General features: G+C 39.6%; 2 protein-coding genes across 3 annotated transcripts; one reads left to right on the forward strand and one right to left on the reverse strand.

Moving 5' to 3' along the window:
- Positions 1 to 573: 573 nt before the first annotated feature.
- On the reverse strand, positions 574 to 20,822 carry LOC103715244. Of its 2 annotated transcripts, none has more exons than XM_026807750.2 (5): positions 19,371 to 20,822; positions 18,545 to 19,269; positions 18,357 to 18,446; positions 1,789 to 2,679; positions 574 to 1,670 (listed from the first exon to the last, which is right to left on the reverse strand). In XM_026807750.2, the coding sequence occupies exons 1-5, from the start codon at positions 19,477 to 19,479 to the stop codon at positions 1,560 to 1,562; spliced, it is 1,926 nt and encodes a 641-aa protein (XP_026663551.2). In that variant the 5' UTR covers positions 19,480 to 20,822; the 3' UTR covers positions 574 to 1,559. The 2 variants fall into 2 exon arrangements, with proteins under 2 accessions (XP_026663551.2, XP_008801035.2); XM_008802813.3 differs by having other exon boundaries at positions 1,020 to 1,670; positions 18,527 to 19,269; positions 19,371 to 20,820.
- Positions 7,040 to 11,926, forward strand: LOC120111552. The gene is made up of 4 exons (XM_039128829.1): positions 7,040 to 8,430; positions 8,507 to 8,637; positions 8,716 to 8,791; positions 8,890 to 11,926. Exons 1-4 carry the CDS (start codon positions 7,371 to 7,373, stop codon positions 10,131 to 10,133), a joined length of 2,511 nt encoding a protein of 836 aa, XP_038984757.1. The 5' UTR covers positions 7,040 to 7,370; the 3' UTR covers positions 10,134 to 11,926.
- Positions 20,823 to 21,071: the final 249 nt, after the last annotated feature.

The following is a 21,071-nucleotide window of genomic DNA, read 5'->3' on the forward strand; positions in this document are numbered from 1 at the left end:
TGGCTTCTATTGGTTGGATGATGCTATCTTCATCGAAGGGAAAGAAAGGAAAACAAAAGGGAAGACAAAAAGATGGTGAACCTCGTAGATGAAAGATGCTGGAAATTTGGTAGTTAGGATTTAAAAAAGAAATTGAAAATCAAAGAAAAGTACTCTATTAGGAGCTAGCCTAAGAGCTTTGTTATATATATTAAACAAAAAAAACAAAGACGATGGAGCATTAATAACCAGAGGTGAAATTTAGAATATCAAAGTAAAACTAGACCTGACTAAAATTAAGACAATGCATAAATTTGCTGCTATGATTGCCGAGATATCATTCATTTTTGTTGGGTTGTAACATAACATGACTATAACCTAAGGATGATTCTGTCTTTTATTTTTTAGAGAGAGAGAGAGAGAGAGAGAGAGAGAGAGATCCTCTGATGTAAAGTCCCAACGTTTAAATACCAAGTCCAATTTGGAATTCACCTGTATTAATCCACCAGGATACATACAACGCTTTTAGCTGAAAAGATTTAACGTCCAGAGTTAGATAAGACCCACCCGTAAAAGAACTAAACAATTCAACTCTAACCGTTAAAAAGAGAAGTTACCGGAAGTTTGGTTCGGGATACAAGCATACAGGCATGCCCCTCAAATACAGTTTCTAAAAAGGATTTCTGCAATGGTTCGGCACAACCTATAACTTACAAGAATGCCCAATTTTTCTCAGCCACATGGAACTTTTACAGAACATATTTTTCTTCTTTTTTCTTTCCAAGACATCCACATTCGACATGGCTCGCAATTTTGTCACTCACCCCTCTCAAAGCAATAGTAGTTTGCAATCATTCAAGGGTTCAAAGCCCATTACAAAGCTGTAGCTGTTCACAACAGCCACATAAAGACAGGTATAGTCCACGGTAGAAGCTCTAGCAAAAGGGCCTGAAGCCTGGGCCCTTTGTTTCCCTACCAACACAACAAAGAGAGATAATCGACCGTTTCGTACTAACGAGCTTCGTTTCGGTGCATCCAGATACAATAAACACCTCTGCCGCATTCCTTCATGTAAAAGCGGATCCAGGTCAATAAAAATGATCGTTTTTCCTTGCAATGACTAAGCACCACAATCTTCCTTTGAATATTAGCAAAAAGTATAGAAAATAAAACAAAAGACAAAAAGGTCAAAAAAAGCTCTGAACTTTCCGGACTGTGCAATTTTTTTGTACCCTGGTAACCCTATCTACCTTCCTGTTAAACCCCCAATTGATCCAACAAAATCGAAAGGGAGAAGGCTTCAATGAGAAAGCACTCAAGAGTATGGCAGGACAGCACGATGAGTTTGAGGATTGTAGCAATGCATCTTATTTCGCATGTCACATCTCTTTTTCGAAGCAAGAGGGGAAAAAACAGCTTCCTTTTCTTTCAACCTTGCAGATTTCCATGAACACTCTTCCCGGCACTCCAAATCCTCCTGATGTCAATCAAAAAACCTCTTGACTGCAAAAACAAGAGCCCTCTCAGATATGGAAGCGGTGGTTGTTCAGCAAAATCGCACTTCCGCCTCTCAAATGAGTTCAATCGAGACGATTGCCAGCTACACCACTCTGACCAGTATCAGGAAGCACCATCCTCAATGGCCGAATCTCACGCTGGCCTGTCCTTAAAGATGTTATCCGAGCCTCATGCTGTAAAAGGTAAACAAAAATGAAAAAAATATACAATTAGTTGGTTACTAATCAATTAAAAAAAACCCTGCTAAACACCATTAGAAAAACGCAACCCTTTTCAGATAGGATCAGTTACCTGACGGACAAAATCATTAATCTCCTCAGGTGTTAGAGCATCTCCCTCCGCATTTTCATCCCATCCAAGTCGTCGCAGTAAGTCTAATTCTTCCTCGCTTGGTACAACAAGAGGGTCTGAAGATGGACAATCATCAACATTGTCAGGTGCAAATACTGGGGCAAGAACAGGGCCTGAAGAACTCTCTCCTACATTGCCAGGACCAGAATCTGGGACAACAGGGACTGAAGATGAACTTCTCTCGTCATTGTCAGGATGAGCCCTGCTAGGCAATTCACAAGCATCGCCACCACATTCAGTCACACCATCCCCATTCTCCACCGGGCGCTCCGAATCAAAACAAGATGCAGAACTGCCCTGTTCTTTATTAACAGAAGTGGAAGTGCCTGTGATCTGCTCACCCAACTTTGCCGAACAGGATGATGCAACACAGCTTGGCTCAGGAAGATCAGCTGAATGGTTCGCAGGTGTTTTCTTCCGAATGAAATTGAAGAAATCATTACGATTCTGAGCCTGAGAAGTAGGCCTTTTTTCCCCAAAGGAACTGTGAGTAGAAGATGGAGAACCGGCCTTGCTGTCTGCTTTTAGCTTCGGTTTAACAGGGCTCTTGGGTGCAGGAATTGAAGTTGTCTGAACACCGCTGAGTGGGGTTGCAACTCTGCTGGGATTCATTAGACTTGGGGCATCTTTGGCAGTAGGAGATATGCCATTTCTCTCACGGTTGAGGACTTGGAAATTCCCAACCTGAGATACCTTTTGGGTATCTGTTCTAGCAGGTGCACGGAGGGTGAGATTGACAAATTGAGATGACTGCTGCCCAACTTTGGAAGCACCACTGAGATCTCCGCTTCTCACTCCTTTGGTTTTTGACTTCTCTGAAGAGCTGAGAGCCTAAAAGAAATAGCACCATCAAAAAGTTTAGAATGCTAAACAAGAGTTCCATAGCATCTGAAAATCAGATTTCAATTTTGAATCAAACTAATATTATGTTCATGAAAGAAGCTATAAAAAGTAATGGTGTTTCCGATGGAAGGCATGTTGGCTGAGACTCTGGACAATTTCATCGAATAAAGCCCAGAAAATGGAACAGCTAAAGCTTGAAGTTGTGGACTTGATTGGCAACCTGATCCAAGCAAAATTTGACTTGTGTGATATCAATGATGCAAATATGGTACACTAGAAGCACATTTCAAGGGATTCCTTTCGAATAGTTTTTGACAAATTACAATAAATGTAGTGTGGTCATGTCTCTAGGGTAATTTTGCATTACATTTCAGTTTAGAAATTAACAAAATTGGTTTACTCCAAATTAATACCTAAAACTCATTTGGATTTGTGCATCTTTCAGCAAGTTGTATATCCAAAATCATGATTCGAGCTCAGGTATCATACTGTCTTTGATTCTGTTTTATTATTTGGTAGTTATTTTTTGCATTGCAATAAACATTGCCTCCCCACCATCCCCCCCTCTTCTTTTGCTCTGGATATCACTTCCCATTACCAAAATAAAGCATTTTCACGCATTATATACAGAGCTTCCACGTATCCTCAGTGGGTATCAAATCTGAGACTTTTGCAAAGATTGTCTGATAATAGATTCTGGAGCTCTATGTGCATTTCCCACACCAACCATGGCACGAGATTCTACAAAAAGAACACGTCAAGAACAGCATAGAAAATAATTAAAATTCTCATTAGATGGATCCGCAGTGAGATCAGATGGCTTATCATATTTTGAAAATTAATGTGAGGAATGATACAATGCCTAGAAGAACGAAAAGAAATGATGCTTCCACATTTGGCCCAATCTTTAACCTAGATGCCAATCACGACAACCTTCATATCAGATGAATAATCCACTGGCTAAACAAGAGGGCTGTCCCTTTATAAAACTCCCATACATGAATATGAATCCAAGTAAGAGTGAGGCTACTCCATTGTTCAAAGCTTGAAATAATAAAACAATAAACATTATCCGAAACAGCTCCAATGGAATTCTTAGACTCTAAAATGATCAAAAAGACCAGAAAATCATTGCTCAACAAGTGTGCAACTTCCATAAAATGAAAACAATAGAGGTAGAACATGCCCAAGTCACAGAACGAAACATTACAGTAGGGGTGGTGATCGGGCCAAGTCAAGTCAAATACGGGCTGGGTTGGATACAGGTTGGGTCAAAAATTCATCAACCCAAACCCATCATGTTTATTAAACGGTTCAAAATTTCAAATCTAAATCCAACCTATTTATTAAACAGATAATCCGACCCGACCCATATAACCCATTTATTAAATAGGTTAAATGGGTTAGACGGGTTTTTAACAAGTTAAATGAATCTAAATAGGTTTAGCAGGTTGAGTTAAATAGATTAGAAACAGATTAAACAGGTTCCAAACAGGTTAAACAAATTTTAAACAGGTTAAACGGATCAGGTATAACCCAACACAATAATTAAATGGGTTAAACAAGTCAAAAATTTAAACCTGAACCCAACCCATTTAATAAAGAGATTTAGATGGGTTGACCTATTTACAACCCAAACCCGTTTATGTCAAACCCAAACCTACTTAAAGTAGATCGTTCGCGGGTCGGGTCATAAATTGCCACTCTTACATCACAGCATGTTTGCTGTCAAGATCCCATCAAACACTCAGATGAATTTAAAAAAAAAAAAAAAAATCAATCAATTTTCAAAGCTGAGTAGGCTTAGGAATATAAAGCCTAAAGAAACTCTCCGATAACATCACATATGTGGGTTTTTGATACAAAGCAATTTCAACTTGTTTCATGTTGATATGAATCTGGTATACCAGAAGGATATCGTATTATATGCTAAGCAATTCTTTCCCATTTAGGCTGATTAAAAATCACATAACTTAGGGCATGCATCTAGTATGAAATTGGATATTTACAATTTAAAAAGCATTAGACCTAATCTGGATTTTAACAAACAAAAAGGATTACTTGGAATTACGGATTAATTTTTTTAAAAGAGCTCCATGATATGAGCAAAGCCTAGTGGGAATGGTTATAATTTAAAAGTCATACATTTTTTAAGGTAGAATATTTAAATAGTAAATTCATATCCTTCCTGTTCTTCTTCCCTTATTGTCTCTATATATTCAATCTAAGTTCACAACCATCAAAATTGAATTGCATAAAGTAGTACAATTCACAATGCAGTATAGCGAACCTTAGCTTCCAGCCAATGTTCGCTGAGATAAGTTTCAGTATTTACATTGAAATTGATCTTAGAAGGAAGCAAAACTCCTAATAATGTTCTCGCATTCTACAAGAGCTCTATCTCGACCATAGTGGGGAGGCTTCTAGAATGTGAAAGCTGATTGCATAACAAGCAACCATCACTAGTTCCAGTCAATGGACCAAAAGAGAATTTGATTGCTTAGCATAATATTATAAAGGGACTCAAAGGCATTTTCAATTGCTAGTCAGTAGAATTTTCTAATATTGAGCCGTCTATCATTACATCCATCATACCCAAGTCATCCGATACAACCTAAAGCAAACTACCCATCCTTAAGATCAGAACCTCTTCACCACACAAGCAAATCACATCTTCAGCTTTTATAAGATTAAACATCCTTGCTTCATAATATAGACACTTTCTTACACAACTATTACTCGTCCACATGCTAAAGACACAGCACGGCCCCATGCTCAGCAAGACGATTTGTTCTAATACCAGTTTGAATCTTGCCATCCTTGTGGATAAAATCAAAATTAGGATCGACATGATAGTTTAACCAGACTTCAAGAAATGAGAAGGAAAATACAGAGCTCATCAGATCCATAACTATAGCTGCAAATCCTCAAGCCAAGGAAAGCCTATAGCATAGACTCCAACAGGTGCAAGCAGAAGGGGGGCTACAATTAAGTTTTCTTCAATCTAGTCATTCTCCTTGAAAATTCATCCCACTACAAATAAAGTGCACAATGACTTGACTGCAAAAAAGGGGAAGAATCAAATAACTAATTTAATAAAAACTAATGCTACTCAAACTACACTCATGAAACAAAAGAAAATAAAAAGGAAGATAAATCCATGTTCAAATTCAAGCCATGATACCTTGGTTTGCATGAATCAATTTGGTGCTTTCAAATTTGAAAGAAGTACCTTGTCAAGGTGCACTGAGTAATGCAACATAAAGCTAAAATGGATGCTTGAATCTAAATTCTAAATATGGAAAAAGAATTAATAATGTTAATATAAAAAATTCAAGTGGCACTGAGAGGTATCAAGATACACCCCCAACCTTAGGTAGATGCAGGCTTAAACCTAGGTTGTCACACCCATTTCCTAAGTATGTTGTTAAACAATCTTGTTGATAGCTTCACTTTATCAAACCCATAACCTAATTCAATTCAGGTAACCAAGCCACCAACCAGGGTCTGCTGAACCGATCTGAACCGGTCGGTTCAGCCCGAACCGGACCGGTACCGACTGGAACCGGTCCGGTTCCAGTGTGGAAATCGGTTCCGACCCAATATGGGTCGGAACCGATGGTTTCGATCACGTACTGGTGCGAACCGAGGCGGTTCGCACCGGTACATGCCCATACCGGTGCGAACCGCTCGGTTCGCACCGGTACGTGATCGAACCGATGCGAACCGAGCCGGTTCGCACCGGTTCGGTGCTGGCAATGAGGTGCCAGCGCTGTGGCACTATGATAGTGCCACAGCACTGGTTCAAAGTGCCTCTGAGGCACTTTGAAAGTGCCACAGTGTGGCACTTTCAGGCACTTTGAAAGTGCCACGTTTTGTGCGGCACTTTGAGTTTTCAAAGTGCCGTTTTGTGCGGCACTTTGAAAACTCGAGGTTTAAATTGTTGTTTAGAACGGTAATGCGGCCGAAAGTGTCGCTTTGTGCGGCACTTCGCGCGGCACTTCGAAAGTGCCGCGCTGTGGCTCACAGTGGCACTTTTCAAAGTGCCACAGTGACCCAACGGTTGGCTATAAAAGCCAACCGAATGCTGAAGGCTGAAGCCACAAGTGCATGAGCTTAAGAGTTAAGACTAAGTGAAGGAAAGGCAAAGAGAAAGGAGGAAAAGAAGAGAAAGGAAAAGACAAAGGCATGAAAAAAAATTAGAAAGGTCGGAGAGCATCGTTTTTCTTGAAGGAAAATCCAGCAAAAACAAAATAAGGTAAAATTCCCCTACATTGTTTTTTTAATATTTCATTTAAATTGCTTAAAAAAATTAAGTCAAAAATTGCCAAAAATTAGGAAATGATTCAATGATTCCATTTCGTTTTGAAATTTTTATATGTTGTTGATATATAATTTAATTTAATTAGGAGGAGGTGGCGAGGCATCGGGCTCGATTTGGGCCCTCGTTTTTTGAGTCGGGCGCCGGTTCTGGTGGAAGCAGACAAGATCCAGAGTTTCAAAGGACAACATCAGTCAGGGAGGGCGAGGGCAGAGGACGTAGCCGGATTGCATCTATCCTGGGTGGTTTTGGTAGCCGAAAGAAGTCTTTCGGAGGGATTCCACCAGGTGCGTCAATCCATGATGTAGATCCGCATGCCTTCCCCAGAAGAGATTCGAAGCAGCAAAGAGTAGACACAATGTGGAAGAAGGAGAAGAAGAAGGATATGTGGCGAGCTATTGGATCCTGGTTCCACTTCAGCCACATTCCAGCAAATGCTGCAGACAATACATACTACAAGTCTGCCATTTCTGCCATACAGACTGCCGGTCCCGGTGTTGATCCTCCAGGTCCGAGGGACATCTACGGTGAGCTTCTTGACAACAATAAGGAAGAGCTAGAGAATTGGATTGGTTCATATAAAAGCAAGTGGCCCACATATGGGCTCACTCTGATGTGTGATGGTTGGACCGGTCCGACAAAGCGGGCCATCAACTTTCTGACATACTGTGATACGAAGAGCTTCTTCCACAAGTCAGTTGATGCTTCGGATAAGGTGCACAACGCCTCATACATCCTCAGACTTATGGAGGAGGTGATTGATCAGATTGGAGAGGAGAATATCGTGCAGGTCGTCACTGATAACGGACCGCAATATAAGTTGGCCGGGCAGGTCTTGATGGAGCGGCGACCACAAATTTTCTGGACCCCATGTGCTGCACATTGCATCGACCTCATCCTGATGGATATTGGAAAGATCCGTAGGGTGCAACATACGGTGGAGATAGCCCAACGCATCACCAGGTATATTTATAGCCATACTTGGGTTCTTTCATTAATGAGAAGGTATGCAGGGGGAGAAATTCTTAGACCAGGAGTCACACGGTTTGCTACGAATTACATTGCACTTGATAGCCTTATCGAGAAGAAAGGAGCCCTACGTCAGATGTTTGTTAGTCCCGAGTGGCAGGAAAGTAGATATGCCCAGGCCGGCACTGAAGGAAGCAGGATGGAAGACTTGGTAAGCAGGCAGTCATTCTGGCAGCGGGCCAATGCGATAGTCAAGGCTATCAAACCATTATATGAAGTGCTGCGGGCCATGGATAGCGAGAGGTATCCCCAGATGGGCTTTTTGTATCACATGATGGAGAAGGCAAAGGCTCAGATCATGGAGGCAGATGTAGCCCATGCCCAGGAGTACATCGACATCATTGAGCGGCGGTGGGGAGCCCAAATGGGTAGGGATTTGCATCTAGCAGGTAAGCGATAATATTGATAATTATACTGATTGATATATTTGTATAGTTATACTAAGATGGTGTCATCTATGTGCAGCATACTATCTGAATCCCCGGTTTCAGTACGAGAGTGGAATTGGTATGGATGATGAACTTCTTCATGCTTTGCGTAATGTTATTTATAAGATGGAGCCTGATCCAGAAGTCGCCGCGTTATGTATAGAAGAGGTAACTATGATTTAGTAACATATGTAAATATATCAGATCTTATATTATTGACATACTACAACAAGCTTCTTTCCACAGACCAAATTATTTAGAGAGGGTAGCCACAGCTTTGGACAACGACCAGCTGTCGTGAGCAAGACAACTATGAATCCAGGTACAATACAAATCTGCAAGACATTTTTGCATCTGAATTATCTTCAACTATGAGGCCATTATATATATAAAATGTAATTATCTTCAATATTTTTGCAGCTGAATGGTGGATTCATTTTGGCGGATCCGCAAAAAATCTTAAGCGGATAGCTATCCGGATTCTCTCCCAAACGGTCTCCTCGACTGGCTGTGAGCGCAACTGGTCCACCTTCGGCCTCATCCACAGCAAACAAAGGAACCGTTTGACACAAAAGCGCCTCAACGACTTAGTTTATGTGCACTACAATCTACGGTTGAGGCTAAAATGCATTCAAGAGGAAGTGGAGCTCAAGTATGCAGATCCCATCTATAAAACTTTTACAGATGATGATGATAATCCTATGCTCGACTGGCTTGCGGCCCAGCAGCAGGAGCCCGAGCTTGATGAGCCGGGATCACCTCCACGACCAGCCAGCATCATAGCCACCGAGGCTATGGTCGATCCACAGCAATGGGCTGAGCGCAACATTCCACGCACTCCTACAGCTGATATGACGTGGCTAGAGGGGAGCCAGTCACCGCATGACTGGTCCGATGCTCCGGTTCAGAGAGATGATCCTCTCATGCGAGGACGAGGACGAGGACGCTCTACTACCCAGTCGACTCGATCAGGAGGGCGTCAATCCCAACAAACAAGAAAAGGAAAGGAAAGGGCCCCAATGGAGAGTGTCGAGGAGGAGACTTGGACCAGCAGCGATGAAGATTCTGGTGGTGATGGATCTACTAGCCATGGAGGAAGTGGAGGACAATATGGTACTAGTTATGAGACACAGCCGGAGGGAGGTTTTCGATACACCGGTGAGTCTCAGTTTACACATGCTACACAAGATACGGACCACGGTAGGCCGTCTGATATAGGCCGGTCAGATACCATTGCATATCGAAGAAGAGCTCCTCGAGGTCGTTCAAGAGGCCAGGATGCCGCTGCAGATGACCTTCCATATGGAGTCGAATCCATTGATGTATCAAGTTCCGAGTCTTCCTATTATCCGCGGCCTCAGCCAGCCTATGGATATGGTGCATCAGAGTCATCTTCCGGTAGCTACTATCCTGCGCAGCCCGGAGGATCTTACGGATCGGATTTTAGTGCCGGCATATTCGGATGGGCCCCTTATCAAGACACCTCTCAGAGCCAGAGCTTCAGCGAGAGATCCGAGAGTTCTTATGATCCAACGCGCATTCCTCGAGGATTGAGCATACAAGACTACAATGCTGCTTGGTTAGAGGGATGGGTTGATCTGCCTCCATATTATGCTGATGATCCAGATATTGACGAGAAGCATCGCCATTCGACCCGATTTTAGATATTCGAGAGTGATTTAAACGTATGTAATTGATTGCATCTTAATTTGAAAATTTTTTATGTTCTTCATCTCATTATTTGAATCATTTGGAAGTAAAAACATCCAAAAAACTCCAAAAAAAAAAAAAGACGATGGGTCGCTAAATGTACCCTATCGGTACGGCCTCGGTTCGGCTCGGTTCGGCAACGGTACCGTACCGATACCGGAGCCGACCGGTACGTCGGTACCATCGGTACCGCGAACCTTGCCACCAACTATAATTAGCTTTTAAGAACAAAGGACTCAAAGTGATGAAAGACCTGAACCAGCTAAAATTCCAAAAATGGAGACTGCAGAAAGTATTCTAACAGGTTTTTCTGTTGATGAAAGTTTACCTAATTTACAAAACAAAGCTTAAAGCTTTACCAAAAGTAACATAGTCACGGATGTAAATCAATAGAGAATGTACAAAGATGCATAAAAAGGGATAGACTCAATTGAGACAACATCATCATGTGCAACAAATGCCAGCAGAGGCCATGTGAGAATTTGGGCACAACAAGCTTGCATCCAAACAACAAAATTGAAAGAATAATGTCACCAGCTTACAAACACATGCAATACGAAATATAAAGAACTTAGACCACAAAGATAATGAATCAAAGGGAAATCAAAAGCCTTGAACTCCTAAGCAGCCCACAAAAAGTCGCAAAATCACAACAGCTCCTCCCCTATACTATCCCAGAAGTTGATAATAACTATGAAAATACAAAAATAAAATGGGCCCTATACCTGTACCAATCATACCATACCGTACTGATAAGGCATTGGTACGGTACCAAGGTTCAATTCGGTATATGAGCCGAATCGGTTCGTACCAATCCGAACCTAGCAGAACCGCCTTGCACCGCTTGGTACCAACCCATACTACCCAATTTCGGACAGTGCCATTGCTGGAGTGAGAAAAAAGGTCGGAAGGCTATCTCGTATGAGATGCGTACTGTACCATCCCGAACTGGTAACGTACCAGCATGGTTCTCGATGACAACTTTGTGAACCTTGATTTCAACCAAGGTTAGATTGGAGTTCCTACCAATGCCAATAAAATACTCCTCCCTTGTGGCCAACTACCACCAACACAAACAAACATATTGCACAACTAGTTCTCATAAGGTGCTATTATGGTCAATCATCTTGCTTACACCATTATGCATAAGCCAAGAACACAATCAAATAGGAAATACCCATACAAGCACACCAACAACTTCCGTCCATACATGGATTAAAAAAATCATCCACATTATAGTTCGACTACCACATTTTAAAAAGGTACCCAAAATTACAAGTTCCCACACAGCCTCTTCGAAAGCAAAAATTAAAGTAAGAAAGTGGGAGCAAAAAGGTACCATAGAAATGCATTTCCAATCGATAAAAATCCAAAATGCAAAAGGAAACATAAGCAAAAGCACTTTTTGGAGAAAAAAACATGCATATGAAGTTTACGATCTCTGCTTCCACTCAAAACTCTCCTTGAAATATATGTCTCCAAGCATACAGAAAGCAACCATGGCTCCGGTTTGATGCCAAAAGAAAAAAGGATTTACAAAACAAATAGAAGAAGAGAAGAGAATATGTACAAGAACCAAAGGAAAGAAAACATGCAGGTCTCCTTAGCTAAAACATAACCTACCAAAAAGCTTAAAGTTTCACTAAGCATAAACCTCAAAGCCCCAATTCTACTTTCAAGTACAATCAACAGGCTATTTATAGTTAAAACTCCCCAAAACCCTAAAATAACCTAAAATAAGCTTTTACCACAAAATCAAAAACCATTTAGCCTAGCAGCTTCAAGAAACATAAAAGAAGTTGGAACGAAAACCATGATAATTTCTGCAAGCAATGTTACTATGGATGGCAGAACCATGATTGCTTATTGTTTACCATCAATAAAGATGGCCATAAGGCTGAATTTTATGACTGGTCTATTGAAAATCTTATTTAGAGAACCTTCCCCTAGCTTTCTCTTAATCTTTAAATTCCACGCCATACCTAGCTTGCTATAGAGTAATATGTTGACTCTTCATGCATACTAATGGTCTTCAACTAAGACTCCTCATGAATTCTGATCTGCACTTTATAATATCACAGGCATCCTAGTATCCCCTTCACTTTTCACACAACAGTGAAGACCTCTTACATATACAACAATTAATGAAATTCTAGCTATTTATAGCTGCATGAGAACTTCCTCAGCATCTCAAGCATTTGTTGATTTTAATCTTGATGAGTTAACAACATTGGTTCCTCTCATCCTTCTCTCAACTCATGACTCTATCTGAAGTAACATTTTCTAATATTAAAGACCAAAATCCTCTTCATGAATCAAATTAGTGGCTATCTTCCAACACAGATAAACCCATATTTCATCAAGTTCAATAACAATATGCTCCACTGCTATTTGGGCTTCAATCCTAGACAACCATAACTATATGCAAATATCACTTTATTATTTGAATAGGTAACTAGAATTTCAAATAAATCGAGCTTTATTGGATATATTAAATGCATCGCACATACATGTGAAACTTCATAAAAACAAATTTCTAAATCACAACCTATTCACGAGCCCCACAAAATTTCATTTCTAAGCTAAGATACATCTTCGACAATTGCATGGAAAATATAAAAAAAGGTGTTAAACCATCAAATGAAGCTTTCAATGTTCGAAAAGACTGGAACTTTAATAGTTCAACGGTAACAAATATCAGTATCTGAAAGATAATAATCATTATGCAAACAATAGAATCACATACATAATCAAGATAATACTCATCATATTTAAAAATCATTAAGTGTTTAACCAGAAAAAAAGTCTGCAAATGATCCTACAGCTACACTCCCACCTTAGAGCAACAGCCAAAGGAAATGTTTGCATTTCAAATGCAGAAGATAAATGTGAGGCAACTACAGAAACAATGAGGATATAAGGTACCTTAGAAATGTTGTGCACAAATATTTTTAAGAAAACAATTGAAATCTTAAGTCGAATATGCAGCAACCATACAGAAAATATGGAAGCTTCTAATAACAATGCAATAGGTCCTTTTAAAATGCTAGAATGGTGAAAGTTACAATGGCCCTAGGTGATCCAAGGCCCTAAGCACAAAAGGGCCACCCAAGATCACAACTAGCGCCTATTTTCTATAAAGTTTAGATACGAAGTTTATTTCAGATACAGATAGCAAATTGTGGGTCCGATCCACATATTGGACATGAAAACTATGATTTGCTGATGTCTTTCATTCAGAACAACTCCCTCCAGCCTGTTTCTGTCAAGCCCAATACCCTCCCAAATTCATCAGTAACTTCGTATTCCCTAAAGTTACAGTTAACAGATGCAAACCTGCTTTGTATAATCTCATCGATAACTGATCTTTCTTGATTCCAATTTCCAAATAATAACAATCCCATATATAGGATCACACCTGTTTTGTCCTTGAATCCTACTATTTGTATGGTTAAAAAGAATATGTATGCCACTCATCTAAGAGTGAAGCTTCACTAAAATGGAGCCATAAATGGTGCACACTAAATATAGCAAACATGCAAAACTTTGATCCAATGGAGGACATGATCTCAGACACACATGTTCGCTAAACTAATGAAGCAAATGATACTCCAATTATAGATGCAACATGAAATACAGCAGATAACCCTTCAACTTGCTTCGCAGATAGCAAGTTGATACTTGAATATGTCAGAGACACCTGAACTGTGATCATGAACACAACAAACCATGAGATGCTAAGTTTAATGATCATGGAAAGCAAATCACGCTTGGTAACAAAATGACAAATAAGAGAATAAGACCCTACCAATCCACAAACTTTAAGTTGCCCATTCCAGATATTTGATGTTCACGTCTAGAGATGAAAATGTAAAATCAGAAATTATTATATTTTTACAGGGATTTATGCTGAGTCAATCTCGATTAGGTTTTCAACAAGATAGTCTTTAGTTAGAGCCTAATCTTAGTGTTTATTCAATTAGTTTGGACAGTGAAACAAAGTTGTATACAAATAAGAAAATCACATTTAAGAGGTGAAAACATGTTGTCAAATATAATATGTACAAGAGCCAACAAAATCACCATACTGACCAAGAATTATAAGTCTATTTGATATTAGCCTAGGCAAAGCATTAATATCCATGAAAATAAAGCTACCCATCCACTTCATGTAAATGATTTCTTAATCACACTGTACATAATAGTACCGTCCAAATCATTGGGGCACTTGTAAACGGCACCACAATAGAACAGATGAGTATATGTTAATGAAATCCATTGAATGTATCATTCCATATGAACACATTCACATGATGCCCATATCACAAACCTCAATAAGTTAGTCAACTAATGTACCCTATGCACTTGACCACCAATATACTCCATTAAATCTGTAGCACATCAATCCATATAATAAACCCAACAAGTCATCACACACACTCACAAAAAAAAAAAGAATACCACTCAAGATCAGCAAATTTATTACTATTATACACAAAAACCCAAAGAGCATTCATGAGGCTCCGCTTGGAACGCCATACATCTCCACTCACGTGCATAGCATGTGTCAATCTCTAGCTGCATAACAAACCAAACTAACATACCAGAACATCATGTCAACTGAACTCCTCCAGCTGCAATATCCAAATCCAAGATAATAATACAACTCCAAGCAACAGCATCATCCAAATCTTAAATCTTAAATTCTTAAAGAATGATAATTGGCTTACATACATCTTTTATATTACCTTTAAATATTCTTTTATATTACACATTCAAATTCCACAGAACTTTCTCACTTAAGATTACATCATGCAAATCCTAGCCCTAATTACCTCCCAATTGTGATTAACAGGTATCTAAAAGTCATATAATTCTCTAAGCTCTTCTCCAAACTTCTCATGAAAACATTATCCTACAAGACTACCAATTAAGTTCCTGTTCATTGGAGCTACCACTACCAACGTCCTCCTTCATCTACTATATCCAATAATCAAAGCTACTAAACCGCTGAACTTCCAACCCGATGAAAAAAGTTAAGAAACCAAGTTGCCTCAACGACAGAATGAAGCATACAATCTCACATTGTAAACCATAGTTCAAATGATACCCTTGTAATCTAGCGCTAACAGGAAGTGCTTATAAGCAGCAAAAATATCACTGAGAGGCCTAAATAGAAAATTATCTTCCAAGTTCCTAAATGACAAGCATCAAACTTATTCAAGCCAATGGAGTAGAATAAAATGCCTCCATGTCACATACTATTCCACGTGATGATCCAAGAGTGAACTTGTCCCAAATCTTTTTGATGGTTGCTCCATCCTTACACTCATTTATTACACATTCTCCATGGTTGGAATCGAGAAAAACACTCTAATAGTTCTCAGAATACCTAGCATTACCTTCCACTGTTAACTCACCAAATAGTTCCATCATCCTCTATTAGTGCCCTTCACATATGGTCCAGCATTCTTATAACCAAGTCTTCTTCAAGTCTTAGTTGAGCATATTCATGCCATCTCAACTACTTCAACAACTACATACCAGACATGGTCCAAGATCATCAAGGATAACTGTAACTCAATTGAAATTATCAAGGAGAACATCAACAATCTTCTAATACTCACTTACATACGATCCACATGCCCATCGCACTAACATGCCAAAGGCACATCAAGAATATCACCATGTTAGGCACATATATATGTATTTGTTGAATGTAGATCGCATACTCCATCAAGAATATCACCATGTTCGGTCGCATACTCCATCTACCAATCCAGCAAACTACTTGAGTCACATCTTCTAGCCTATATAGGCGAACATTAAAATCCATTTGCATAAAAGAATATGAGATCCTTCATGCATCTGCTCCTTCCTTTTTATGGATCTCTCCATTAGGTAGGATTTTGTTGGCCCAAGCCCTTATTTGTTGAGGAGAAACTGGTCCAATTCGAAGTTGTTGATGTTTATACCGGTCGATCATAGAATAGAAATTCTGATTCATTCAGATCAAGCTTCCTTCCTATTAATCTGGAAGTTCTTCTCAGATACAAGGAAATGATTCAGTTCTAAAGCTAAAGATCGTAGTTCTTGAACGATTGCCAATACTGGATGTCGTTTTTTCCCAGACAAGATGCCTAATATTTATAGCACTTTGGTAGTTGAGGGCCGAGATACTATCAGTCAACAAATTAATGTGACTTGTGAGGTACAACAATTATTAGTAAATAATCAAGTTAGAGCAGTAGCTATAAGTGAAACTAAAGTTCATCGACCTTCAGCTCCCTGCTGCACTTAATATTGATAACCAAACAGAACAATGACATGCTTTACCAATGACCAATAATCTTCTCTAAAAAAAATAAAACCTTCAAATGGAATTTGTTCACCAAAGTTTGCTCCCTAATCCTAAAAACCTCAAACTTTCCTAAAGCCGTCCGACAACAACAGTACTCAGCTCGATAGAGGAAAACTCTTCCATAAAAGGAACAAAGTCCTATAAAAGGACTACAACCCTATACTCCTGAAAGATCATACCCCACATTGGAATAGCCACATGTCCATCAAACTAATCTCCCCTCCATCTGCTCAAATATTCAAGCAAACCTTCACTCCACCCTCCAACACCTCCTTACTCCCCTCCACTGGGTCTACCTAGAATAGCAAATAATCATAATAATCTTCAAGCTAAGGATTCAACCATTTTAGTATTTTTCAGTTTCAGGTTTCAAAGATTCAGTATCATCAGCAAATGTTTGCCATCATTTATATCACCGCCAACCTTGTATGAAATCATTAGTGGTCGTAAGTTTTTCTAAAAGGAGAAAAAGAGACACAGACTCATAACTTTGAAAAAACTGAGTATCGAGTGTAAACGACCTTCCAAACCCAAGTTACACAAGTCATAAACTCTTGTTTGAATGAGTTCAACAAAGATACAAGCATTCCGTATCACAATGTTCGATCAGAATCTCACATTTCTGTTGCTAACTTTGCAGTAACTGATAATGCCCAACCAAGCATTTCCAAATCACAAAGTTTAATAGGATCTCCTATGTTTCTCAAACTTTTGCCAGCTAGTAAAATTCTCAAGTTTTGTGAAGTAGTATTACATAATTTTTTCACGCTAAGTAGAAATTAAAGCAAAAGGATGGGAGCAAAAATGATAGCTATGTTTCAGCAAACATCAGCAACAAAATAAATGAATCCTATTATTCAAATCGAAAAGCCACAATAGAAACAAAAAATTATGCTAAAATAGGATGCATGATGCTATCCAAAAAGTTCCTTTTCAGAATGCAACATTTTAACAACCTCAAATAGAGCCAAGAAAACAAATTTAAAAAAAAAAACAAAACTGACATGTGCTCAAGACAGTGGATAAAACATTATTGGGAACTTTCTTCAGATCATGCAATAAAAGAACATTACAAATTCCAACTAAGCACCAACAAAAGCATATTGACGAACATTATTTAAAGCCGTACCCCCTAGTTGAATACCCATTTTCTTAGAGATTATGCATACATGTTCAAGTCCGCGTTGCATGGACACAGATATAAGAATTGGATTTGGATGCATATCCAAGTATCAAACTTGGCAGGAAGGAAAAAGGAGACATGAGGACACTTAAGATAAATTATAATTTTAATTGAATTATATACATATATATATATATATATATATATATATATATGTACACACCTTTGATATTGTTTGTTTAAATATTAAGAATAAACATTAAGAAGATATCATTTGTTAAGGTCTTTTAATATACATATTTTTCATTAAACTTCATAATTAACTTAAGAAAAATAAAAAAAAAGTAATACTTGCAAAATTATTTCAATACCTACATCCTTGACCAATCACTAAAACTAATGAACTTCTCACTTTTAACATGAAAATGGTGGGTCCGCCTCATTGTTAGAAGAGTTAACCCTCTGCTCATCTTTAAAGGTGGCAACCATAGAACTTCATAAGTATCCAAGTGTCTGATATGCATCAGATTGTATCCGACATGAAATTTTAGAGCCACATGCAAGTGTTCAGGTAACACAAGTTTATCCAATTTAAAAATACATAATGTGTCAGAACAAAAGGATACAAATTTCTAATAATTATATAAGCAAGCCATGCAATGTATATGCTAATAGTAAGCTAACAGTACCTACCAAGCTTTTAGTCGTTGAAGGAGTCACAGGTATCAGCTTGCTGTATTGTATACGAGTCCGTTCCTCAATCCTCTGGGTGTCAACGGATAACTGCAACCAGAAAAATAAAGAAAAAATGAATTTAAATGACAACTATCTACACACAGAAATCAATAGATTCAATAAGATACCTGAGGTGGAGAACGAACTCGTGAAGGTGCCTGAGCCAGTGTCTCAGCCATGTTTAACCCTGTACTACTGCTCGAAGCATTAGATCCCGGAGTTGCAGAAGTCTGTGAAGTGGAAGAAGGCACTGGTCCATTGCCTCCAACTTTCATGGGAATGTCTACCAGAGCTGAGGTCCAACCATTACCACCAATCCCTTTGGGAAGGTTTTGAATGGCAGAGCTAAGACCAGGAGAAGACACCCTGCCTATTTCTGGAGGCCCTGGCTTTTCTTCAGCCCCAAGAGATGGAAAGTCTCTCTCAAAAGAAGTTTTACTGATGCCACTGATAATACTCGCCCCAGATAATATACCATTTTTCAAATCATTCCCCAGTCTTCTAGGCAAAGACTCAACTTGTTTTCCTGATACCATAGAGTGGGAGCGCCTCAGAGTGTCTTTCCCAGACCTACTTCCCATGAATGAATCAGAATAATCACAGAACCCGTTGTCCGCCAAATGGGACCTATCTCTGTCACGAAGGTCGATATCCTTCTCCCGATCCCTATCACGATGGCACCTACCAAAACTACCATAAGTGCGTGAGTGCAAAGGGCTATCCTTATCATGGCTCATGGACCCATTACTGCTTGCACTCCTGCGAAAAGACAATGAGCTTCTATCCAGAAGTACAGAAGATCGAGGAGCATCATGCTCACTCACACTCAACAACAATCTGTTTCTTGAGGCATGTCCAACTCTGTGTTCATCTAAAACAACAAAAGCTAAATTAAGTTGCAATTCAAGCAATACGGCAAGTATAAATAACGACTAACCAGTAAAATAAATGCAAGAAACAAGAATTTAATACCCAAATGCGATGAAGATCCAGAATGGTGGTTTGCACTGCTACTTCCACTTGCACTGCTTGTAGAACTTTTATACCACTCGGGAACAAATGTCGGCTCACCTCGCTCCATAACGAATACAGACCATCATCTGACCATTAAAATTTGCTATATCTGCACACTGTCAATCTACCCTCCACCTTCCATAATCCAACCTCCAAACTAAATTCTAATCATCGTGCATGTACAACACCAGAAGCCGCTCAAAACCCTACTCAGCCTTGGAGGAAGGACGAGCCCCAGCTGGGCCAATGGAGGCCAGGACCCGGCATCCACTTGGGACACCGAAGCCACCCCCGCCGTTGTATTCTTCCACACACACACGCCTTAAAAAAAAAAAGCAAGAGATTTCTCTCAGCGCCCAAAATCCAAATCCCTCGGACGGCTTCAAGAATGCAGCAGAAGACAAGTGTCCATCTCCAACTGGCACCCGAACGAATCAGACACGCCCGCGTTTCACACCAAGAAATCCAATCAATCAAAGTATCGTCATCACAAAAATGAGCCCTAATTCGTGGGGAGGAAAAAAAGCTACGGACGCCCTCAAAAGACCCTCATCCCCACAAAAGATAGAGAGAACGAACGAAAAGAAAAAATCGTTCAGAAATCGAACCAAAGAAGATGGGAAGAGTGAAGAAGAACAGGAAGAGAGAATAAGAACCCTAATCCCATCCAAGGGGTCATTCAGGGAAGATTGGAGCCGAAATGAAACCCTAGGATCAGAGCAACCAGCGACCGAGAGTCGAGAAAAAACCCAGCGACTTTTGGAGAAACCCTAGGGAGGGAGCAATGGTCGAGTCGAAGTAGAGGCGAAGAGAGAAGGTGGTTGGAGAAACCCTAACCCTCGCTTCGATTCCGGCGGGGGGGTTTCACGTTTGCAATAAGACCCGTGCTTCAATAGAAGGGAAGGAGGGATTAGAATTTAGATGGGATGCGATGGTATTATAGAGCGAAGAGAGACTTGCGGCGGAGGGAATGGAGAGTTCCACTCTTTCTCGGATTCTTCTCTTCTTATCTCTTTCTATATGCCTTCTCTTCCTCCTCTAATTCTAATAAATCTCTATCTCAATCTCTTCTTTTTATGCTTCTCTCGATGTCCGTTTTTCTTTTGCTACAGTTGGGTTTAGAGGGGAGCGGCGGTTGGCGTTCCTCTCGGGGATGGAGGGAAATAAGAGGGGAGGCGAGGGGTTCCCACGGTGGTTTTATCCTGCTCTAGGGGAATTGGAAGGGAAATTTTATCGAGAGAGAGAGAGAGAGAGAAGGAGGAGTGGTGAACTTGGGAGGGCTCTCTGTTTTCTTGGAGTTTCTTTATCTCCTTCGGATTTTAGGGTTGGGAAGGCACTGCCTCTCTGGGGCTCGCAGGATTTGGGGCTCTCTGGCCATGGATCTCTCTCCCGGCCTGCATGTATCCTGGTCAAATTTTGATGGCACCAGCTCCCCCGAGTCACAACTTTTATTACTTTATATATATATATATATATATATATATATATATATATATATATATATATATATATATATATATATATATATACATATTTGATTATCTTTTTATTTTTTCAAATTGTTCAGATTCATGCATTTCTTGTAAATATTTTTCAAATTCTTATTTCCATATGTTTTTAAAGCACCAAATTTTTGTGCTTTCTTTTATTAGCTATTTT

This window comes from Phoenix dactylifera, chromosome 8 (assembly GCF_009389715.1).
Source record: "Phoenix dactylifera cultivar Barhee BC4 chromosome 8, palm_55x_up_171113_PBpolish2nd_filt_p, whole genome shotgun sequence".
Classification (NCBI taxonomy): Eukaryota; Viridiplantae; Streptophyta; class Magnoliopsida; order Arecales; family Arecaceae; genus Phoenix; species Phoenix dactylifera.